The sequence below is a fragment of the Pelophylax lessonae genome (assembly GCF_965119305.1).
Source record: "Pelophylax lessonae genome assembly, chromosome: 1".
Lineage (NCBI taxonomy): Eukaryota > Metazoa > Chordata > Amphibia > Anura > Ranidae > Pelophylax > Pelophylax lessonae.
In genome coordinates this window covers 373,872,524-373,898,550 of record NC_138768.1, presented here as the reverse complement: position 1 = coordinate 373,898,550, position 26,027 = coordinate 373,872,524, and the positions used below count along the sequence as shown (strand labels likewise).

The 26,027-nt window shown below is 42.5% G+C and overlaps 1 protein-coding gene across 2 annotated transcripts in view; it reads right to left on the bottom strand.

Annotated features, from left to right (window-relative positions):
• DOCK8 (dedicator of cytokinesis 8) overlaps positions 1-26,027 on the bottom strand; it is a 252,499-nt gene that overhangs the window by 137,120 nt on the left and 89,352 nt on the right. For both annotated transcript variants that reach the window (XM_082242986.1, XM_082242987.1), the window contains 2 exons: positions 24,170-24,257; positions 10,897-11,059 (listed from right to left, as the gene is read on the bottom strand). In XM_082242986.1, coding sequence (XP_082099112.1) covers positions 10,897-11,059; positions 24,170-24,257 — 251 coding nt within the window. The remainder of the gene's footprint in view (positions 1-10,896; positions 11,060-24,169; positions 24,258-26,027) is intronic.

Sequence of the window (26,027 nt, the reverse complement as noted above, 5' to 3'; positions counted from 1 at the left end):
TGTGGTCACTGTGCATTGATTGGGGGCATGCTGTGGTCACTCTGCATTGATTGGGGGCATGCTGTGGCACTCTGCATTGATTGGGGGCATGCTGTGGCACTCTGCATTGATTGGGGGGCATGCTGTGGCACTCTGCATTGATTGGGGGGCATGCTGTGGCACTCTGCATTGATTGGGGGGCATGCTGTGGCACTCTGCATTGATTGGGGGGCATGCTGTGGCACTCTGCATTGATTGGGGGGCATGCTGTGGCACTCTGCATTGATTGGGGGGCATGCTGTGGCACTCTGCATTGATTGGGGGCATGCTGTGGCACTCTGCATTGATTGGGGGCATGCTGTGGTCACTGTGCATTGATTGGGGGCATGCTGTGGTCATTGTGCATTGATTGGGGCATGCTGTGGCACTCTGCATTGATTGGGGGCGTGCTGTGGCACTCTGCATTGATTGGGGGCATGCTGTGGCACTCTGCATTGATTGGGGGCATGCTGTGGCACTCTGCATTGATTGGGGGCATGCTGTGGCACTCTGCATTGATTGGGGGCATGCTGTGGCACTCTGCATTGATTGGGGGCATGCTGTGGTCACTGTGCATTGATTGGGGGGATGCTGTGGTCACTGTGCATTGATTGGGGGGATGCTGTGGTCACTGTGCATTGATTGGGGGCACGCTGTGGTCACTGTGCATTGATTTGGGGCACGCTGTGGTCACTGTGCATTGATTGGTGGCATGCTGTGGTCACTGTGCATTGATTGGGGGCACGCTGTGGTCACTGTGCATTGATTGGGGGCATGCTGTGGTCACTGTGCATTGATGGGGGCATGTTGTGGCACTTTGCATTGATGGGGGCATGCTGTGGCACTCTGCATTGATTGGGGGCACGCTGGTCACTCTGCATTGATTGGGGGCACGCTGGTCACTCTGCATTGATTGGGGGCACGCTGGTCACTCTGCATTGACGCCCCCCCCTCAGCAGGCAACGGAAAAATTATCAAACGTTGACCAGTCCGTGGCGATAAAAGGGTTGGTGAGCACTGATCTAGGGTACCAAGGTTAGCCATCACTGTTATCTAGACTGTCATGAACAAGCCACTTGGGGAGCATTATCATGCTGGGCTAAGCTCACACTTTTCAATCACAGAACAATGTTAACATGTGATTACATGAGGAATGTTCTGTGCTGCAATAAGGACCACCATGGGTAGAGGAGAGAAAGACCTTTAACATTACCAGGCTAGTCATAAGACCTTTGCAAAAAACATATGTATATTTTTTTAAAAGTGGTGGGGGTTAAAGGTTCCTGCCAAAAAAATGTACAGCTTTAGGGGCCTATTCACACCAACCTGCAAATGTTATGCTCCATATAATGTACAAATGCTGATGTAGGTTATGTATGGAGGGTGGAAATGCATTGCTACAATGCATCATGCGGTCTACATTTTAGTTTTTTTTTAATTTACTAAGAATTAAAAAATACTGTACTTATTGGGTTCTGTGTAGCCAGATATTATCCGGCATGTTGTGGTGCCGATGGCTGTTTGTCTTATACATTCTACGTTAAAAGAAAATCATGAATAAACATTTAAAAAAAAAACTACCAGCACATTGTGACACACAGCAGTGCATTGACATGCACACCAATGCACATGTATGGTGTCAACAGAGCACTTAGAAAACAATTGTTTTTTATGCGGCCTTATGTTAAGCCTGTGTTAGACCAATCCAGCTCAATGCACCTGGTGTGAACAAGCCCAACGTAGCACTTAAGGAGACTTTCACTTTGCTGTTTCTGGTTGACCTGCTTAGGGTACATTTGCATGGGCGGTTTACCATGGTGCAAATCCCAGTGTCAGGAATCTACCGATTCCTGCTGTTGTATTTGGCAGCTGCCAGTGACTACCTACAGCGTTTTCAGCTGGACACACTGTGGATTTCCAAACAGTCATGAATACCTGCAGCCACCAACAGACTGTTATGACATTGTACAGTGTGAAACCTAGCAGCAGGAATCGGTGGATTCCTGCCACTGGGATTCGTACCTTGGCAAAACACCAGTACAAATGTACCCTTATACTTACCTTCACAGCGCTCCCTCACTACTTCATTCCTCTATTTACATTTTGTCCTGTGAGGACTGTGATGGTATCCTGCGCTGGGACACCATTTTGTCTTACACATCTGCCATTTTAGTTTCCGAGCTCTGCAGTTTGAAAAAACACTCCTTCACCAGCCCCCAACTCCCCAGCCCCCTTTTTCAGTGTTAATTAACTCCTGGAATGCAGGAAGTTTGGGCTCGGAGCTTCAAAGAAAACCTTATCAGCAGGCCTAGCAGATGGCAGGCTAGGTTGTAAAGTCATAAACGAGCAAGCATTAAGACTGACCAGGCTGGGTCGTAAATAACACACCGCCCAGATGGTCATTAGAACTGTAATACATTCACACACAAATTCATAACTTTTTACCCATACAAGATATGTCTCTAGAAAGTATATATTTGAATGCCAAATCAAATACCGATCGAATTAGGGTCAAACATGATCACGTTCGCTCCTAGGGAAGACAAGCTAGCGGTCAGATGCCTTACGGGTCAGAGGTTATTACGAGATAACCTGTGTTTGGTGTCCATGGATGTGAAATTCAATGCCGTACAATAAAATATCAGTTTCAAGAATGTAACCATTACATATTTCAAGATATGAATTCTGTTATAAAATCTGTCTAAACGGGAGGTCCCTTAGCAGTTTATGAGCCGCCCATGGCCCCTGTGTTTATTGGTCAAGGACCTCTGGTGACACCCCCTGCGGGTCAGAGAAAAAGAGAGAGGCTGATGGAGCTCTCAGTTCTCATTTTTAACATCAAGCCGTAACATCGCTCAAGGGAAGAACCGATCATAAAGGCTCAGCTCTGAACCTCTGATAATACAAGGACTTTTGAATGCAAGTATTTCCATTTCTAATTCTTTATCTATTCTTCTAAATTGCTGAATTGTGTCTCTATTTCTTTGTAACCCATTTTTCTGTAAATATTTTTATTTGCACCAATTTTAACCTTTTTTATAATTAAACCTTATTTTGAAAAGTGTTAATTTTGTCTCTAAGCACTTAACGCAAGCTAACCAAAGAACCTACCTCTTGGAAGAGCGCTACTGTATCGAATAAATCCCCTAAACATTCCTGTCTGAGGTGACAGTGTGTGTTACAGATGATTATTCTAAAGTCATAATTGGTATTTCTAAAATTATGAGCGTCCGCTGGGCTCAAACGTAGCGGTGGTGGCAGAGAAAGGGTTAATTGCTTAATTAGCCCGGTGACAATCGCTCTCAGCCTGCTGGCATCTAGATTGTGTGCCGGGTGCAGCTGAGAGTGACATTGTTACGCAAGTGACGGCAGGGTGTGAGATTGCCTGGTCTTTGGTCATGAGTTGGATGAGAAGGCCAGGGGTCTGATACCCGCCACTGTCACAAGGACAACAACCTTATCAACCCTGTGTAAGCTCTGATGGAGGTTACACAGGGTTAGAATAAGAGTTCCATCAATGAAGCTCCGAGGGAGCATGGCAAAGGGGACCATAAGTGGGTATGGGATGGGATGACAGGACGCACTCTCACTTTTCCCTCAATTCCAGGCCACTGCTTTTCTACAGGATCATTATATTGGAGTGGGGCAGTACATATCTCAGCCAGCAAAGTTTTTAAACTATAAAATCAGCAGATGCACATCACAAAGGAATAACACAATAACAAAACTTCAAGCAGCTGATTGTTACTTTACTGCATTTCCTATAATCTTAAAATCTGCTTCCTAGAGACCAATCCAGTTCTCTTCTATTTGCTTAGTATTTATTCTACATTTTTAACATCTAGTTACATTTACACACGTTTAAATGTGTTCTCTGGCATACTAACATTTCTTCCACTGTTTCATTTAAATTTTACCCTGACAGGTTCTTTGTTCTAAGTTCCAGCTTGTGGTGAGAGCGTATACTTATGATTCACTGTCCAAACAGATATACATTGTACAACTCTGTCTGCTTCATTTCCTCAATGTGTCTTTTATAAAGTCAATAGCTGTCCATTCTGCTTTGATTAAAGAAGAATCCTTGGCAGAACTGTATGTGAGGGGTCACTCTGCACTTCCTGATGTGCTGTAGTCTATTACCCTGCCCCATTTAACTGCTGATTTGTCTGTGATGGTATTAGGAAATGTTAACAGTATTATTAGTTTCTTTTTTGGCAACTTAAACACCATTAAAAACACAACTCCAGCCAAGTTGCCTTGCGTTTTAGATAGGCTTGGGAAGGGTTAAAACTTTTGTCAATTTTTACTGCTGCTTGCGATTTAATTAGAGAGACTTCACTTGATTTCACGAATGACAAATAAGAGGTGCAGGGGAAAAAAATAAAAATTGTGTGGCTATCTTGGTCCCTGCTGGAGAGATTTTCTATCACTTCCTCCGCCCCTTTGTCATTGGGTTTGACTGCTTTCCATCTGCTGTACATATATATATATATACATGTTCGGACAGGAGTGGTGATATCACGATCATGGCTGCAGCCATGATCGTGGTATCGTTGTTTAGAGCAGACGATGGGCTTTATGTAAAAGTGATCTGGGCAGCGTTACAGCGGCCCGGATCACTTTTAGTGGCAGCTGTAAAAGCCCCCCCCCCCCCCCACTACCTTTACTTGCAACCAGTCACATCAGATGCACTACACAGAGTTGAAGGAACTTCCATTGTTCCTCCCCCTATGTGACGGTAGAAACTGGAAGCAACTTTCTGTGCATACCTGCAGAGGAAACAAGCAAGCCTTTTTTTGGCAAAAAACTTTTACCTGGCTCTTGGGTGATTTTTTTTTTAATTTTCATTGGAGAAAGCTACACACATATTGCATATCTATATTTCAAACTTTGTTAACAAATAAAAAAACTGAAAAATTGGGAGTGCAAAATCATTCAGCCCCTTTACTTTCAGTGCAGCAAACTCTCTCCAGAAGTTCAGTGAGGATCTCTGAATGATCCAATGTTGACCTAAATGACTAATGATGATAAATAGAATCCACCTGTGTGCAATCAAGTCTCTGTATAAATCCACCTGCACTGTGATAGTCTCAGAGGTCCGTTTAAAGCGCAGAGAGCATTATGAAGAACAAGTAACACACCTGGCAGGTCCGAGATACTGTTGTGGAGAAGTTTAAAGCCGGATTTTGATACAAAAGGATTTACCAAGCTTTAAACATCCCAATGAGCACTGTGCAAGCGATAATATTGAAATGGAAGGAGTATCAGACCACTGCAAATCTACGAAGACCTGGCTGTCCCTCTAAACTTTCAGCTCATACAAGGAGAAGACTGATCAGAGATGCAGCCAAGAGGCCCATGATCACTCTGGATGAACTGCAGAGATCTACAGCTGAGGTGGGAGACTCGGTCCATAGGACAACAATCAGTCGTATACTGCACAAATCTGGCGTTTATGGAAGAGTGGCAAGAAGAAAGCCATTTCTTTAAGATATCCATAAAAAGTATCGATTAAAGTTTGCCACAAGCCACCTGGGAGACACACCAAACATGTGGAAGAAGGTGCTCTAGTCAGATGAAACCAAAATTGAACTTTTTGGCAACAATGCAAAACGTTATGTTTGGCGTAAAAGCAACACAGCTCATCACCCTGAACACACCATCCCCAGTGTCAAACATGGTAGTGGCAGCATCATGGTTTGGGCCTGCTTTTCTTCAGCAGGGACAGGGAAGATGGTTAAAATTTATGGGAAAATGGATGGAGCCAAATACAGGATCATGGAAGAAAACCTGATGGAGTCTGCAAAAGACCTGAGACTGGGACGGAGATTTGTCTTCTAACAAGACAATGATCAAAAACACAAAAGCAAAATCTACAATGGAATGGTTCACAAACAAACATATCCAGGTGTTAGAATGGCCAAGTCAAAGTCCAGACCTGAATCCAATCGAGAATCTGTGGAAAGAACTGAAAACTGCTGTTCACAAACGCTCTCCATCCAACCTCACTGAGCTCGAGCTGTTTTGCAAGGAGGAATGGGCTAAAATTACAGTCTCTCGATGTGCAAAACTGTCAGAGATATACCCCAAGCGACTTACAGCTGTAATCGCAGCAAAAGGTGGCGTTACAAAGTATTAACTTAAGGGGGCTGAATAATTTTGCACGCCCAATTTTTGTCCATACCACTGGCAACAAAAGTGAGTACACCCCTAAGTGAAAATGTTCAAATTGAGACCAAAGTGTCAATATTTTGTGTGACCACCATTATTTTCCAGCACTGCCCTAACCCTCTTGGGCATGGAGTTCACCAGAGCTTCACAGGTTGCCACTGGAGTCCTCTTTCACTCCTCAATAGGGGTTTAGGTCTGGAGACATGCTTGGCCAGTCCATCACCTTTACCCTTAGCTTCTTTAGCAAGGCAGTGGTTGTCATGGAGGTGGGTTTGGGGTCCTTATGTTGGAAAACTGCCCTGCGGCCCAGTCTTTGAAGGGAGGGGATCATGCTCTGCTTCAGCATGTCACAGTAAATGTTGGCATTCATGGTTCCCTCAATGAACTGTAGCTCCCCATGCCGGCAGCACTCATTTGGCCCAATACCATGACACTCCCACCACCGTGCTTGACTGTAGGCAAGACACACTTGTCTTTGTACTCCTCACCTGGTTGCCGCCACACACGCTCGACACCATCTGAACCAAATAGGTTTATCTCGGTCTCATCAGACCACAGGACATGGTTCCAGTAATCCATGTCCTTAGTCTACTTGTCTTCAGCAAATAGTTTGCGGGCTTTCTTGTGCATCATCTTTAGAAGAGACTTCCTTCTGGGATGACAGCCATGCAGACCTATTTGATGCAGTGTACGGCGTATGGTCTGAGCACTGGCAGGCTGACCCCCCACCCCTTCAACCTCTGCAGCAATGTTGGCAGCATTCATATGTCTATTTCTTAAAGACAACCTCTGGATATGATGCTGAGCACATGCACTCAACTTCTTTGGTCGACCATGGTGAGGCCTGTTCTGAGTGGAACCTGTCCTGTTAAACTGCTGTATGGTCTCGGCCACCATGCTCCAGCTCAGTTTTAGAGTTTTGGCAATCTTCCTATAGCCTAGGCAATCTTTATGTAGAGCAACAATTCTTTTGTTCAGATCCTCAGAGTTCTTTGCCATGAGGTGCCATGTTTAGCCTCCAGTGACCAGTATGAAAGAGTGAGAGCGATAACACCACATTTAGCAAAACTGCTCCCCATTCACACCTGAGACCTTGTAACACAAACGAGTCACATGATATCGGGGAGGGAAAATGGCTAATTGGGCCCAATTTGGACATTTTCACTTAGGGTTGTACTCACTTTTGTTGCCAGCGGTTTAGCCATTAATGGCTGTGTGTTGAGGTATTTTGAGAGGATAGCAAATTTACACTGTTATACAAGATGTACACTCACTACTTTACATTGTAGCAAAGTGTAATTCCTCCAGTGTTGTCACATGAAAAGATATAATAAAATATTTACTATAATGTGAGGGGTGTACTCACTTTTGTGAGATACTATTTTATATATATATATATATATATCATATACATACACACAGTGTATAACAAAATATATTTCTCCACATTTACACGTCACTGACAGTGGCAATGGTTGGAACAATCTAGAAATCTGATAGGTGTGCTTACAGTGCTTCTATGATTTCAGCTGCTCAGGTACCCCTGGCATTCGTTCCAAACACTGTCACTGTCCCTTTTGCTTAACAGCTTAGTATGCATGTAAATATTTAGAAAATGTGAACGCGGGTAAAAAAAATGTAATTTAAATACTGAACATTATCCCTACATAAACTAACGTTATAAAAATACAATACTTTCGTTGTCCTCTAAAATGAACGTGTCGTGGTTTTGTACATATTAACTTTATTAAATGTATTTATTATTTTTTGTTATTTTATAGTTTACTATGGTCAGGATTAAAGAATAACATTTTAAACACTTTTTTATTTAGATAAATATAAATATACTGTAAATGAATATTATGTAGTTATCTATCCATTAATCAGGTAAAGCTTACCTAGCGTTTTGCTTTTAGGCCAAAAAGGTAAATTTTGGTCTCATCTGACCAAAGCACCTACATCCCCCACATGGCTTCACGCAAACTGCAAACGGGACTTCTTATTGCTTTCTTTCAACAATGGCTTTCTTCTTGCCACTCTTCCATAAAGGGCAGATTTGTGGAGTGCACAACTAATAGTTGTCCTGTGCACAGATTCTCCCACCTGAGCTGCGTATATCTGCAGCTCCTTCAGAGTTACCTCCTGGCTGCTTCTCTGATTAATGCTCTCCTTGCCCCGCGTGTCAGTTTAGGTGGACGGTCTTAGTAGGTTACCAGTTGTGCCACACTACTTCCATTTTAGGATGATGGATTGAACAGTGCTCCGTGAGATGTTCAATACTTGAAATATTTTTTTTTATAACCTAACGCTGCTTTAAACTTCTCCACAACTTTATTCCTGACCTGTCTGGTGTGTTCCTTAGCCTTCATGATGCTGTTAGTTTCTCTAACAAACCTCTGAGGGATTCACAGAACAGCTGTATTTATACTGAGATTAAATTACACACAGGTGGACTCTATTTACTAATTCGGTGACTTTTGAAGGCAATTGGTGCCACTAGATTTTAGTTAGGAGTAGCAGAATAAAGGGGGCTAAATACAAATGCACATCACACTTTTCACATATTTATTTGTAAAAAAAATGTTAAAAACCATTTATCATTTTCCTTCCACTTCCCAATTATGTGCCACTTTGTGTTGTTCTATCACATAAAATCCCAATAAAATAATTTTTTTTGGTTTTTAGTTGTAACATGACAAAATGTGGAAAATGTCAAGGGGTATGAATACTTTTTCAAGGCACTGTATATATATGTAATAAATCCACATGAAAGAGTTCTATATTAGAAATTCCAGCAGTGAAAAAAAGATCTTCCAAAGCAGCTTCTCTGTCAGCAAGCGAAGTTGGAAAACCCTCTACCACACAAATGTGTCACAATTAATGCACCTTACCAGCATCAAGGCACTGTATATATAATAAATCCATATAAAAAAAGTTCTATATTAGTAATTCCAGCAGTGAAAAAAAAAGATCTTCCAAAGCATCTTCTCTGTCAGCAAGCGAAGTTGGAAAACCCTCTACCACACAAATGTGCCACAATTAATGCACCTTACCAGCATTGAGCCCATAGGTGTGCGCAGTCAAATGCTTCAGGGTGTGCACACCAAAGCTCAAATACACATTACCGATCACTCATGATGTTCATTCAGAAAGGGAGGGGCCCTGTCAAATTATATATTTACTGGCCCCTTTCCCCACTCATCCTAAAAGATCCCGCCAGCAATTTCTGGATGGAGAGGAGAGGAGGGAAGCCGGAAGAGCTGTGGGGGTAAGGGGGAGGGGAGCCAGGGCAGTAGGGGGAATCTGTGCTGCACAGGGTGATTTGGGTGTGCCTGGGCACACCTGGCATACCCTGTGCGCACACCTATGAGTGAGCCTGCAGTTGCACATACTACCATAAGTTTCTAATAAAGTAACTGGATAACCCAAGGAGTTAGGGTTGTACAAAAGGACAATTAAATTATATAAAAAAGTCATTTTTTCATAGAGTAGGGGAGATTTAAACCTGCTGTTAGTTTTTTCTTTGCCACCTGTGTTCCCTTTTGCTTCCTGTCCTGTAGACTCAACAGGAAATGAGAGGATGTCTTTCTAATGTGAGACTCTCTTAGACAGCTTTCGCTGGAACAAATGTCCCTCTTGAGCAGGGGTCTCGAAACTTTCTAAACAAAGGGCCAGTGTACTGTCCCTCAGACTTTAGGGGGGCCAGACTGTGGCCATAGGGAGTAGAAAAGGTCCCAATGTCAGTGGGAAAAAATAATGCCCCATCGTTTGTTTCAGTGGGAGTAATTGTGCCCCATCATTGGTGTCAATGGGAGGAATTGTGCCCTTTCATTGGTGTCAGTGGGGGAAATTATGCCTTATTGTTGGTACCAGTGGATACCAATAGGGCAGGATAAAAACAAGCAAATGGACGCATCTGGTCCCCGGCCACAGTTTTGAGACCACTGCTCTAGAGGATTTCCCCTATATTCCTGTTGTGGTGGCAACTCACAATTTTGAATTTACACTTACTTTAATATCTGGTATCGTTGGTTATCAGGACAATTAGAGGAACTCTCCCTAAAAGGCCCACAGACAGCAAAAAAATTCTGATACAGGTTCTAAAAAATGCCCCCTTGCAGTGGAGCTGCCACTGTAAGAGTAACTGCTCATTTATGTCTAGGGGACTGGAAAAAACACTTTATTTTTAGATTTTTTTAATGTATATTGTAATCTGTACAGTGTAAAATATTATAATGTGGTACATAAAGTACTAATGTACAGTGCACTACAAGCTGTGTATGAAATATTTTTTTTATAGTATTATATGTACTGTAATGCAATAGATAAGGCATGGAGCAGGGACTAGGAAAAGCATAAAGGAGACTGTACTGAATAAGAAATAATTTTACAGAAAGCAGTGAATTGATCTATTTCTACAAAGTCTTATCGTGATGGAGGCATCTGATACCGTCTTTCAGTTCCTTGTTCTCCGAGTGCTTCCAGGCCATTATGCAACTCCTCTCAAAGTATATTATTTGTATTTAAACTTTATTTTTCCTTTTATACACTTTTTCTCATTTTATCCTTTATATAGACTTTTACTCTCCACTTTTTTTGTATTATTACCAAAAATTATCATTAACATATCTTCTGCTACTTCCCATCCAGATACAATCAAAGACCAAGTATAGCAATTTTTTTTCTTCTGGTAAGTCTTATTCCTACCTGTAGGTCGTGTGCGGAACATAAACTTCCTTCATTGGAAACTCAAGAATCTCTTTAATTAGACGAGTTCGACCTTCTGAAAAGGGCTTCACAGAAAGCAGCTCAGGAGTTAGACAACCACTTATCCCATCACACACCGGGGAAATCTCAAGTTTTAGCAATCCTTAATTTAAAAAAAAAAAGTAGACAATTAGTTCTAATATTTGCACAAAGAAAATAAAGACTATATGCAATTTAATTGAAGCATTTTTATTCCCATTACTGTATACTGTACAGATAACTATGTGCCGGTTCACACTTGTGCGGCTGCGGAGATCGCATGTAATTCGGAGCGCACTGCTCCTTCATTACATGCGATCTCATGTGTGGTGCGAATTTCAGCCATACACTTTGTATGGCTGAATTTGCACTGCATCCGCACCAAAGACGCACAGGAGGCATTTTTTGAGCCGCATCAAAATCGGATCGCACAGTGGTTCACACTTGTGCGATCCGATTCTGTGCGTACTTGCAGATCGCACTGCGATATGCAATCAAACTGGGGGTGTCGTTAACATTTAATTGACACCCCCTGCGTATCGCATATGGCAGTGTGAACTGCCAGATTTGCGGATGCTATGCGGGAACATGCTGCATATTCGCAGCGTTTCCGCATCGCACAAGTGTGAACCGAGCCTAAGATTTCTCACTTTGCCCATCCTTTCCACAGTTGGCAGCTATCAGAACACCCAGAATACATATTTGGATACCTATTTGTCTCTGTTTGATCAACAATTTTCTGCCCAGACAAGCTTCATCAGGAACCAGACCAAATTTGCTACGTATATGGGCAGCTCTAGACTGAGCTAGCGACAGCTACTTCCTGTATGCACAGTTAGGCAGCTTTAGGCTGTATGGGGTTTTTAGCCATCTCCAAAAACTATTTTGAGGCATTTAGTGTTATTAGCGCACAACCAAGGGTGCCCATACATGGATCGAAATTCGGCCCGGTCCCTGTTAAATTAGCTGAATTTTGATTCATGTATGAAATAAGAGAATATATGTAAATACAAGCAATATGTAGATACAAAAAATTCTAGTAGCGCAAAAAAGAATGATAAGCTCACTCCCCAATCACATTCACTGAAAACTTGTAAAGACTGTAGACATAAATATAAAAAATATATATATAAAAAATAGTCCCAGCATGAATCAGTCCACCAAAGCAGCGTTGAAAAACATATGACAAATAGCGATATTCACACTGATGTATCCCTTGAAAGATCCTAATCGGTGCAGAAATAAAGGATCACCTTGACCACCACCACTGTGCTCTGAAGGGGGGAAGGTAATGCACACTCACCGACTTCACTGGCCCAGTGATTCTCACCACTGAGCAAACAAGCCACAATACAGCCACTACCACTCGGGCTTCCGGATTGGGACCAATCAGACCAATGACAGGCTCTGCTGCATCCACTTGGGGTTCCGGGATGGGGCCGATAATGGGCTCAATCAAGTAAATGGACATGCAAGGGAAGGAAGGAATAGAGCTCCACTAGTGTGATAACGTATAATACTGGCTTTATTCCAAAATACACAATACATCACACTCACATGACATCAGTTGAATATTCGCATGACCGGAGGTGTATACCCATCGGGACCCGTATCCTGACTCCACGCCGCGGATCGCGCCTTCCGGGTGCTCACTCTCCTCGTACACTCTGACTTGGTTACGCCGCCTGGCCACGCCCCGACGCGTTTCGTACTTCCGACTTCCTCACGGGGGCGTGGCCACGGCGGTAAGGCAGCAAACTAAATACCTACGACTCTCCGCCCATCCGGGCGGGGCCGTGGTGTACGCAATTTGTCAATGGCTGAGCACTTCCTGTTCCGGACGGACACCAATAGACGCGGTTGCCTAGCAACCACGGCTCCCGTGAATCTTGGTCAAATCTTTCTCATGCCCGCTCCCAGTACCATATTAAGAGACTACAATGTGCCTCGTAAAGCTATCAAGCTAAAAAACATGGTACCACGGGTAATGAGGCGTCTCACTATGAACAGGAGAAATGCATACCGCCATAGATTGTGCTGCATTCAATAATTCCTAATTGTGCCATATAGTGAATCATAATAAATGCACACATCATTAAGCAATAATATTAGCACCACTGTTGTCATTGTGCCTCAATCCAACAAGAAATACTAATAAAATTAAAATAAAATAGAATAAAAATACACCTCAAAAGGTGATCAATATAATATATACTAATACATCATATATCACGTGTAAAATATATACTACAGTGAATACAGTAGAACCGAGATCATCAAAAACAGTACAGAAATAACTCAGAAAACCTTTCAAAATTATTTAAAAATATTAAAAATATTATTAAAAATAATTTTAAAATATATATAAACCAAAAAATAACTACTTAATAAAATTAATTAAGAATCACTAATAAAGCAATTTAAGTCCAATTCGATGTTTAGGCCAATCGGGCTGAGAGATTGAGTCATATATATCCATTTAGTTTCACACTTGGATAGCTCTCTCACCCAATTGGCCCCCCTCCAGGATGGCGTGACACGTTCTATGCCCCAGAACTGTAGGCAACTAGGGTCACGTTGGTGGTGTGACCGAAAATGAGCCGGCACACTGTGTTCTTTTTTGCCTTTAATGATGTTAGAAATATGCTCACCAACCCTTATACTCAGGGTGCGTTTTGTGCGGCCTATATATATTAGTTTGCAAGGACACATTAATGCGTAAACCACATGAGTGGTATCGCATGTGATTAGATGTTTAACATCAAACTCCTTATCAATGGCCTGCACATAGAAGGAATCCCGTCTTCTTAGGTTCATGGTAGTGAAGGAACACGTCCTGCACCTCCCACACATATGGAACCCTCGCCGACCTGGGAAAAAGGAGGTATTTGGTGCATCAAGCACCTTTTTTACAACCCTATCCCCGAAATTCGGGGCTTTCCGATATATAAAATTAGGGACCTCCGGCAGAACAGGGCCCAATGTGGTGTCCATACGCAGAATGTGCCAATGTGATTTAAATATGGCCTCTACTTTTTTGTAATCCTCAGAGTAATCGGATAAGAAGCTCCATTGTCTGTCATCCGACTCACCCCGGGACCCTGTACTATTCTGCAGGCATGTGGACCTGGGGATCTCTAGAATATTCTTTATCTCCCTATCCAAAATCTCTTCTTTATAACCTTTTTGGACAAATCTATCCTTCAGTACACCTGCCTGGGATACAAAGTCCTCATCACGCGTGCAATTGCGTCTCACCCGCATGAATTGCCCGCGTGGAATGTTGCGTAGCCAGTTTGGGTGGTGGCCACTCTGAATTGATAGATAGCTATTTCTGTCAGTAGTTTTAAAAAAGACAGTTGTAGTTAGCTTCCCTAATTCTTTTTTAATATTCACATCCAAGAAATGGATTTCAGATTGGCTCCAATGGAAATCCAATTGGATGTTATTGGGGTTGTTGTTCAGATGACTCATGAACTCGATCAAAGACTCCTCCGTATCGTTCCAGATAAATATAATATCATCAATAAATCTCCTATAGTAGAGGAGGGACGGCCTCTCTCTACTAAAGATGTACTTATCTTCCCATTCTGCCATAAAGAGGTTGGCGAGGCTGGGAGCGAACTTCGCTCCCATAGCCACGCCCCTCTTCTGGCTATAGAAATTTTGCTGATACCAAAAGTAGTTATGCCCCAGACAAAAGTCTAGGGCATTACGGATAAATACCTTTTGGTCAAATGGCAGGTCATCACGCTTGCTCAAAGCCCAGTTCAATGCTAATAGGGCATCATCATGTTGGATGATGGTATAGAGGGACGACACGTCCGCCGTCACTAGAAAGGCGGACGAGTCGTCCCCCAAGACCACATCATCAAAAGACATGAGCAAGTCCTTGGTATCCTTCAAAAAAGCCTTAGTGCTCCTCACACTAGGCTGTAGAAAGGTATCCAAGTATTGACCCAGTCTTGCACATACTGACCCAATACCGTTTACTATTGGACGTGGCGGTGGGCACTCAGTGTCTTTGTGGACCTTTGGGAGTGTGTACACTATGGGTATGCGGCAGGCACTAGGTGTCAAAAAGTTTTTCTCCTTCTTGGTTAAAACATGCTTAGTGTAGCCTTGCTGCACCAAGGTTTTCAGATCCGTTACAAAATCCCCTGTCGGATCCTTAGGCAATAACTTATATGTTGTCCTGTCCGCCAGCATCTCCCGTAGTTGATTATGGTACATCCCCTGGTCCATTATGACTACTCCTCCTCCCTTGTCTGCCGGTCGGATAATGATATCCTTCCGTTCTTCAAGGGCGTCGAGGCCTTCCTGTATGTGCATACTCCTTCTTTTCACTGAATGGTCAATAGGCATTGTTTGGAGATCCCTCAGTACCAAATTTCTGAACACCTCCACTGATTGGTTGTTCCTTACTGGGGGATTCCAAATTGATTTGTTCCGCAAACCACTATTAACCATACCAGTGGCATTGGTATTGCTTACAGATGTAATGGGATTATTGATAAGGTATTTTTTGATGTTTACTTTGCGTATAAACTTATGGGTATCAATATACGTATTAAATTTATTGATGGTACGTCTTGGAGCACACTTGAGGCCTTGGTCGAGAATATATAACTCCTTATCAGATAAACTAACTGAGCTGATATTATAAATCCCCTGACCTATCATTCCCGTCTTCTTTTTCTTGAGCTGGATCCGTCTTCCTGCTCTAACTCCTCGTTGGGGTTTGTGTTTTGATTTTGATTGATGTTTCCACGGTATTCTCCCTGGTAACCTCGGGTTTGAGGCCGACGTCGACCTCTCCCCCTCCCCCTGCCCCTCCCTAAAAAAGGTTGGTTCCGTGGGGTTTCTCCTGCATTATCACCCAACCCACTCAGTGGTTGGTAGTGATTGTAGGTGTTAACTTGGTTACCATGGAAGTTACCTCTAGTGTTGCCCCTATTACTACGGCTTCTCCCTCTCTCCTTATTTTGTCCCCTAATAGGGGGACCTGTCCAACGTTGTACACCAAGGGGAGTTCCCGTTTGTGGCCAAGTTCTACCATTCGTAGTAGGGGTTCTAGGTTCCTCCGACCGCGAAGGGTTAACAGAGGGACCCGCAGACGGCTCTCTAATAGGAACCGGAGGAGTAGACTTAGTACTTCCTGCAACATTTAAATCAGCTTGCCAGCAGTATACCTGGTTGGATTTAAAATCTTTTAAATCCCTGTTGAATTTTTTGACTTTTTTCTGTTGTGTTTCCTTGTCAACCTTATCTAATTTGGACTTAGTTCTCTCGTTAAACTCTTTAATCTCTGTTGTTTCCTGAACTTTCTCTATTTTTTTCTGTAATTCTATAATTTGGTTATTAATAATCTCCATTTTTCTTTTTTTCCTTTTAAGGATTAGGGTTTGTAAACCTATACCTGCTTGGTGAAAAAAAGAGTACCACTCTTTAATGGACTCTTCATCCGTGAGACCATCCTGGGGGGCAACATCCCATCTTAGACCCCTACTGATCAAACCCTCCGAGAGGTAAAATTCGATGGTATTGATGTCCCACCAGGTTCTCACTTGCTTTTCTAATGTGAAAGCTAGAGTTTTCAGGGTAGATGAAATATCCTCGTCAGGTGTTGCCACCTGATTGGCACTAAAAATATTCTTAAGATCCAATTGTCTGGACCCCAAGAACTTTATAGCGTCCATAGCAGCTGGGTAAGAAAAAATGTATATAGATAGCTTACACACAACCCGGAACCAACACTAGTTTGCAAGCAACCAAGCGCTTAGAGAGGATACCTACCTCTAATATAGTGTGATAACAAATGCTGCTACTTGATAAAATAACATGAAATAAGAGAATATATGTAAATACAAGCAATATGTAGATACAAAAAATTCTAGTAGCGCAAAAAAGAATGATAAGCTCACTCCCCAATCACATTCACTGAAAACTTGTAAAGACTGTAGACATAAATATAAAAAATATATATATAAAAAATAGTCCCAGCATGAATCAGTCCACCAAAGCAGCGTTGAAAAACATATGACAAATAGCGATATTCACACTGATGTATCCCTTGAAAGATCCTAATCGGTGCAGAAATAAAGGATCACCTTGACCACCACCACTGTGCTCTGAAGGGGGGAAGGTAATGCACACTCACCGACTTCACTGGCCCAGTGATTCTCACCACTGAGCAAACAAGCCACAATACAGCCACTACCACTCGGGCTTCCGGATTGGGACCAATCAGACCAATGACAGGCTCTGCTGCATCCACTTGGGGTTCCGGGATGGGGCCGATAATGGGCTCAATCAAGTAAATGGACATGCAAGGGAAGGAAGGAATAGAGCTCCACTAGTGTGATAATGTATAATACTGGCTTTATTCCAAAATACACAATACATCACACTCACATGACATCAGTTAAATATTCGCATGACCGGAGGTGTATACCCATCGGGACCCGTATCCTGACTCCACGCCGCGGATCGCGCCTTCCGGGTGCTCACTCTCCTCGTACACTCTGACTTGGTTACGCCGCCTGGCCACGCCCCGACGCGTTTCGTACTTCCGACTTCCTCACGGGGGCGTGGCCACGGCGGTAAGGCAGCAAACTAAATACCTACGACTCTCCGCCCATCCGGGCGGGGCCGTGGTGTACGCAATTTGTCAATGGCTGAGCACTTCCTGTTCCGGACGGACACCAATAGACGCGGTTGCCTAGCAACCACGGCTCCCGTGAATCTTGGTCAAATCTTTCTCATGCCCGCTCCCAGTACCATATTAAGAGACTACAATGTGCCTCGTAAAGCTATCAAGCTAAAAAACATGGTACCACGGGTAATGAGGCGTCTCACTATGAACAGGAGAAATGCATACCGCCATAGATTGTGCTGCATTCAATAATTCCTAATTGTGCCATATAGTGAATCATAATAAATGCACACATCATTAAGCAATAATATTATATTATTACCGCCGTGGCCACGCCCCCGTGAGGAAGTCGGAAGTACGAAACGCGTCGGGGCGTGGCCAGGCGGCGTAACCAAGTCAGAGTGTACGAGGAGAGTGAGCACCCGGAAGGCGCGATCCGCGGCGTGGAGTCAGGATACGGGTCCCGATGGGTATACACCTCCGGTCATGCGAATATTCAACTGATGTCATGTGAGTGTGATGTATTGTGTATTTTGGAATAAAGCCAGTATTATACGTTATCACACTAGTGGAGCTCTATTCCTTCCTTCCCTTGCATGTCCATTTACTTGATTGAGCCCATTATCGGCCCCATCCCGGAACCCCAAGTGGATGCAGCAGAGCCTGTCATTGGTCTGATTGGTCCCAATCCGGAAGCCCGAGTGGTAGTGGCTGTATTGTGGCTTGTTTGCTCAGTGGTGAGAATCACTGGGCCAGTGAAGTCGGTGAGTGTGCATTACCTTCCCCCCTTCAGAGCACAGTGGTGGTGGTCAAGGTGATCCTTTATTTCTGCACCGATTAGGATCTTTCAAGGGATACATCAGTGTGAATATCGCTATTTGTCATATGTTTTTCAACGCTGCTTTGGTGGACTGATTCATGCTGGGACTATTTTTTATATATATATTTTTTATATTTATGTCTACAGTCTTTACAAGTTTTCAGTGAATGTGATTGGGGAGTGAGCTTATCATTCTTTTTTGCGCTACTAGAATTTTTTGTATCTACATATTGCTTGTATTTACATATATTCTCTTATTTCATGTTATTTTATCAAGTAGCAGCATTTGTTATCACACTATATTAGAGGTAGGTATCCTCTCTAAGCGCTTGGTTGCTTGCAAACTAGTGTTGGTTCCGGGTTGTGTGTAAGCTATCTATATACATTTTTTCTTACCCAGCTGCTATGGACGCTATAAAGTTCTTGGGGTCCAGACAATTGGATCTTAAGAATATTTTTAGTGCCAATCAGGTGGCAACACCTGACGAGGATATTTCATCTACCCTGAAAACTCTAGCTTTCACATTAGAAAAGCAAGTGAGAACCTGGTGGGACATCAATACCATCGAATTTTACCTCTCGGAGGGTTTGATCAGTAGGGGTCTAAGATGGGATGTTGCCCCCCAGGATGGTCTCACGGATGAAGAGTCCATTAAAGAGTGGTACTCTTTTTTTCACCAAGCAGGTATAGGTTTACAAACCCTAATCCTTAAAAGGAAAAAAAGAAAAATGGAGATTATTAATAACCAAATTATAGAATTACAGAAAAAAATAGAGAAAGTTCAGGAAACAACAGAGATTAAAGAGTTTAACGAGAGAACTAAGTCCAAATTAGATAAGGTTGACAAGGAAACACAACAGAAAAAAGTCAAAAAATTCAACAGGGATTTAAAAGATTTTAAATCCAACCAGGTATACTGCTGGCAAGCTGATTTAAATGTTGCAGGAAGTACTAAGTCTACTCCTCCGGTTCCTATTAGAGAGCCGTCTGCGGGTCCCTCTGTTAACCCTTCGCGGTCGGAGGAACCTAGAACCCCTACTACGAATGGTAGAACTTGGCCACAAACGGGAACTCCCCTTGGTGTACAACGTTGGACAGGTCCCCCTATTAGGGGACAAAATAAGGAGAGAGGGAGAAGCCGTAGTAATAGGGGCAACACTAGAGGTAACTTCCATGGTAACCAAGTTAACACCTACAATCACTACCAACCACTGAGTGGGTTGGGTGATAATGCAGGAGAAACCCCACGGAACCAACCTTTTTTAGGGAGGGGCAGGGGGAGGGGGAGAGGTCGACGTCGGCCTCAAACCCGAGGTTACCAGGGAGAATACCGTGGAAACATCAATCAAAATCAAAACACAAACCCCAACGAGGAGTTAGAGCAGGAAGACGGATCCAGCTCAAGAAAAAGAAGACGGGAATGATAGGTCAGGGGATTTATAATATCAGCTCAGTTAGTTTATCTGATAAGGAGTTATATATTCTCGACCAAGGCCTCAAGTGTGCTCCAAGACGTACCATCAATAAATTTAATACGTATATTGATACCCATAAGTTTATACGCAAAGTAAACATCAAAAAATACCTTATCAATAATCCCATTACATCTGTAAGCAATACCAATGCCACTGGTATGGTTAATAGTGGTTTGCGGAACAAATCAATTTGGAATCCCCCAGTAAGGAACAACCAATCAGTGGAGGTGTTCAGAAATTTGGTACTGAGGGATCTCCAAACAATGCCTATTGACCATTCAGTGAAAAGAAGGAGTATGCACATACAGGAAGGCCTCGACGCCCTTGAAGAACGGAAGGATATCATTATCCGACCGGCAGACAAGGGAGGAGGAGTAGTCATAATGGACCAGGGGATGTACCATAATCAACTACGGGAGATGCTGGCGGACAGGACAACATATAAGTTATTGCCTAAGGATCCGACAGGGGATTTTGTAACGGATCTGAAAACCTTGGTGCAGCAAGGCTACACTAAGCATGTTTTAACCAAGAAGGAGAAAAACTTTTTGACACCTAGTGCCTGCCGCATACCCATAGTGTACACACTCCCAAAGGTCCACAAAGACACTGAGTGCCCACCGCCACGTCCAATAGTAAACGGTATTGGGTCAGTATGTGCAAGACTGGGTCAATACTTGGATACCTTTCTACAGCCTAGTGTGAGGAGCACTAAGGCTTTTTTGAAGGATACCAAGGACTTGCTCATGTCTTTGGATGATGTGGTCTTGGGGGACGACTCGTCCGCCTTTCTAGTGACGGCGGACGTGTCGTCCCTCTATACCATCATCCAACATGATGATGCCCTATTAGCATTGAACTGGGCTTTGAGCAAGCGTGATGACCTGCCATTTGACCAAAAGGTATTTATCCGTAATGCCCTAGACTTTTGTCTGGGGCATAACTACTTTTGGTATCAGCAAAATTTCTATAGCCAGAAGAGGGGCGTGGCTATGGGAGCGAAGTTCGCTCCCAGCCTCGCCAACCTCTTTATGGCAGAATGGGAAGATAAGTACATCTTTAGTAGAGAGAGGCCGTCCCTCCTCTACTATAGGAGATTTATTGATGATATTATATTTATCTGGAACGATACGGAGGAGTCTTTGATCGAGTTCATGAGTCATCTGAACAACAACCCCAATAACATCCAATTGGATTTCCATTGGAGCCAATCTGAAATCCATTTCTTGGATGTGAATATTAAAAAAGAATTAGGGAAGCTAACTACAACTGTCTTTTTTAAAACTACTGACAGAAATAGCTATCTATCAATTCAGAGTGGCCACCACCCAAACTGGCTACGCAACATTCCACGCGGGCAATTCATGCGGGTGAGACGCAATTGCACGCGTGATGAGGACTTTGTATCCCAGGCAGGTGTACTGAAGGATAGATTTGTCCAAAAAGGTTATAAAGAAGAGATTTTGGATAGGGAGATAAAGAATATTCTAGAGATCCCCAGGTCCACATGCCTGCAGAATAGTACAGGGTCCCGGGGTGAGTCGGATGACAGACAATGGAGCTTCTTATCCGATTACTCCGAGGATTACAAAAAAGTAGAGGCCATATTTAAATCACATTGGCACATTCTGCGTATGGACACCACATTGGGCCCTGTTCTGCCGGAGGTCCCTAATTTTATATATCGGAAAGCCCCGAATTTCGGGGATAGGGTTGTAAAAAAGGTGCTTGATGCACCAAATACCTCCTTTTTCCCAGGTCGGCGAGGGTTCCATATGTGTGGGAGGTGCAGGACGTGTTCCTTCACTACCATGAACCTAAGAAGACGGGATTCCTTCTATGTGCAGGCCATTGATAAGGAGTTTGATGTTAAACATCTAATCACATGCGATACCACTCATGTGGTTTACGCATTAATGTGTCCTTGCAAACTAATATATATAGGCCGCACAAAACGCACCCTGAGTATAAGGGTTGGTGAGCATATTTCTAACATCATTAAAGGCAAAAAAGAACACAGTGTGCCGGCTCATTTTCGGTCACACCACCAACGTGACCCTAGTTGCCTACAGTTCTGGGGCATAGAACGTGTCACGCCATCCTGGAGGGGGGCCAATTGGGTGAGAGAGCTATCCAAGTGTGAAACTAAATGGATATATATGACTCAATCTCTCAGCCCGATTGGCCTAAACATCGAATTGGACTTAAATTGCTTTATTAGTGATTCTTAATTAATTTTATTAAGTAGTTATTTTTTGGTTTATATATATTTTAAAATTATTTTTAATAATATTTTTAATATTTTTAAATAATTTTGAAAGGTTTTCTGAGTTATTTCTGTACTGTTTTTGATGATCTCGGTTCTACTGTATTCACTGTAGTATATATTTTACACGTGATATATGATGTATTAGTATATATTATATTGATCACCTTTTGAGGTGTATTTTTATTCTATTTTATTTTAATTTTATTAGTATTTCTTGTTGGATTGAGGCACAATGACAACAGTGGTGCTAATATTATTGCTTAATGATGTGTGCATTTATTATGATTCACTATATGGCACAATTAGGAATTATTGAATGCAGCACAATCTATGGCGGTATGCATTTCTCCTGTTCATAGTGAGACGCCTCATTACCCGTGGTACCATGTTTTTTAGCTTGATAGCTTTACGAGGCACATTGTAGTCTCTTAATATGGTACTGGGAGCGGGCATGAGAAAGATTTGACCAAGATTCACGGGAGCCGTGGTTGCTAGGCAACCGCGTCTATTGGTGTCCGTCCGGAACAGGAAGTGCTCAGCCATTGACAAATTGCGTACACCACGGCCCCGCCCGGATGGGCGGAGAGTCGTAGGTATTTAGTTTGCTGCCTTACCGCCGTGGCCACGCCCCCGTGAGGAAGTCGGAAGTACGAAACGCGTCGGGGCGTGGCCAGGCGGCGTAACCAAGTCAGAGTGTACGAGGAGAGTGAGCACCCGGAAGGCGCGATCCGCGGCGTGGAGTCAGGATACGGGTCCCGATGGGTATACACCTCCGGTCATGCGAATATTCAACTGATGTCATGTGAGTGTGATGTATTGTGTATTTTGGAATAAAGCCAGTATTATACGTTATCACACTAGTGGAGCTCTATTCCTTCCTTCCCTTGCATGTCCATTTACTTGATTGAGCCCATTATCGGCCCCATCCCGGAACCCCAAGTGGATGCAGCAGAGCCTGTCATTGGTCTGATTGGTCCCAATCCGGAAGCCCGAGTGGTAGTGGCTGTATTGTGGCTTGTTTGCTCAGTGGTGAGAATCACTGGGCCAGTGAAGTCGGTGAGTGTGCATTACCTTCCCCCCTTCAGAGCACAGTGGTGGTGGTCAAGGTGATCCTTTATTTCTGCACCGATTAGGATCTTTCAAGGGATACATCAGTGTGAATATCGCTATTTGTCATATGTTTTTCAACGCTGCTTTGGTGGACTGATTCATGCTGGGACTATTTTTTATATATATATTTTTTATATTTATGTCTACAGTCTTTACAAGTTTTCAGTGAATGTGATTGGGGAGTGAGCTTATCATTCTTTTTTGCGCTACTAGAATTTTTTGTATCTACATATTGCTTGTATTTACATATATTCTCTTATTTCATGTTATTTTATCAAGTAGCAGCATTTGTTATCACACTATATTAGAGGTAGGTATCCTCTCTAAGCGCTTGGTTGCTTGCAAACTAGTGTTGGTTCCGGGTTGTGTGTAAGCTATCTCTATTGATTCATGTATGGCGGGTATAACACTACTCTTCCCTCAGACAGACAATGCTGCTGTCCATAGAGGTCTCTATTGCTCCTTTATCCATAGTGGGAACAACCTAAAGAAGGAGGTGTGTTACTGGCGAGATGACCAGTTTTTTGGATTTAATACTTCTTTTTAGGCTGCCTATCACATGGTTGATCATGACGCATAGAAAGTTGGTAGGTGCAAATCCAAGTGCCAAATTTTTACTAGAGGTCTGTGCGTGCACACATATAGCACCCAAATCTTAACCACTAACTAGTCTTTATGTTATGTTAGGGTAATTTCATCATTATTAAACTGGATTAGGATTTTAATTAGCAATTTAAAGGTCAACTGTGCTCAAACAATATTTCAGTCTTGAGTGGACCCTATAAAATGTATTCACCCAGTAGCTACTTGCTTTCTCATATACTCCATTTACACGAAAGACCCTCAGAGATATAGTTAGCCAGTGTGTTACAAACCTGAAAGAAAATAGTGTGAGTGTGGTTACCTGGTATACATTTTGTTCTCCTTTGCAGGGATCTCTTGTAATCTGCTAGGTGCTTGAATAGGTCTTCATCGCTTAATTTATCTCCTTCCTAATACAAAAACAGCCAAACAACAGCATTTATAATCATATAATAGCATTTTATATTTAACACAAAATCTCTGATAAATTGAACAGCACAATATGGCATAGTAAGAGCTTTTATGTGTTTATATTTATTTTGGTAATGTCTCAAAAAACATATATCTGGTACAGTTTAGCAAAAGCAGTATAGTAACATTTTTTTTCATTATTTTGGTCTCAAAACACCTCTCTGTGTTATTTATAATTTTCATTTTTCCACATGACTAGGACCTGATGTCCAGTGAATTTTTCCCCAATTTATTACCAGTACTAAAAGAATCATAGATAGGGACACGGCAACTAATATGCCAATGATGATGACAAACTCTTTCTAAATTCCTTGTGAAATCTAAGCCAGGAGAGGCAGATACATTCACCAAGCTATTTTATCAAAGGTGTACATCTTGCAACATGAAGAGAAGGTATTGATGCAATAGCTGTCAAACCTAAATGCATATTTAGAGACATTTGCTGAAAACATTATATTAGGAAAGACATATTACGGCATTTTTTTACCAGTGGTCAAGGCAGGTATCCCACGCCACTGGAAATCGACACAGGCTCCAACTCTTTTGGAATGGGTTTCGGAGATGGACCATATTAAGCGTATGGAGGGACCGATGACCATTATCGCTAAACTTGGCACTCCTGGAAGGTCTTTAGAATTTCTCAAGAATTGAAAGATTTCCTCATAGCACAATGAAGTGGCATCACAAGCCCTCCTTATTATTATTATTATACCTTCTTTGGGGCGCTGTGTTTGTTCTTTTCTTTTTCATTCTCTCATCCCCGTCCCCTTTTCTTTTCCTCCTATTGCTTTGTACTCCCTTTGTTCTTTTTCTTTCATTTGTAACTGTCTCGCATTGATTGGCATTGTAATTTATCCATATGTGCGCCTATGTGGGTCAGCTCTGTTCTCCGACCTTTACATACAGTCAGTTTTGTCTACAGATTAAGTGATATGATTTTTTTTAACTTGTAATAGTGTGGTTATAGCTTGGATTTGTCTTCTATTTGCTTCGTATTTTGTTTCAATGCTTTATTTTGTTTATATGAAAATCTTTAATAAGTTCAGATTAAAAGGGGAAAAAAAAAAAAAAAAGATTCCCAAAACATCATAGACAGCTTAGCATTGTTGGATTCATCACCACAACATCATTAGACTGTCATAAAACTGTGTGGCATCATTTATAACAGTATATTGTATTTGTATCATTAGACCTCATTCGTATGGGTATCAAAATGCATGCATTGAGATGCATTTGGAGCTAACTGCCAAATGCATCTGAAAGCACATAGTTCTTTCTATGGCTGAGTGTCCACTGGACATTAAGCAGCGTCTAGATGTATTCAGTCTAACTGCATTTACATAAACAAGAAATTTGTGCCTTCAAAAACCATTTAGGGTCTGTTTATACCAGTGAGCTATGTTGAACTTACGGCCGCTGGTGTATCCTGTATAACACAGTGCCAATGCACAGATCCTGGCGCTGCATGCTACTTTTACTTTATTAAAATGTCATAAATTAGATTTCAGTACTATGCACTGCTGCGGCTTTGTGATGCAGTGGTTTGTGTCCCAACCCTGCTGCACTGAAAAGGAGTAGTGCATGCAGTTCTTTTTTCAACACATGCCACAGGAACTCTGCAGTGTGGACTGACACTATTAGAAAAACAAGGCATTTCGTCTATGCATTGGATTGTGCTGGAAGGAGTTGCCAGCCCCCCAGCCCCACCA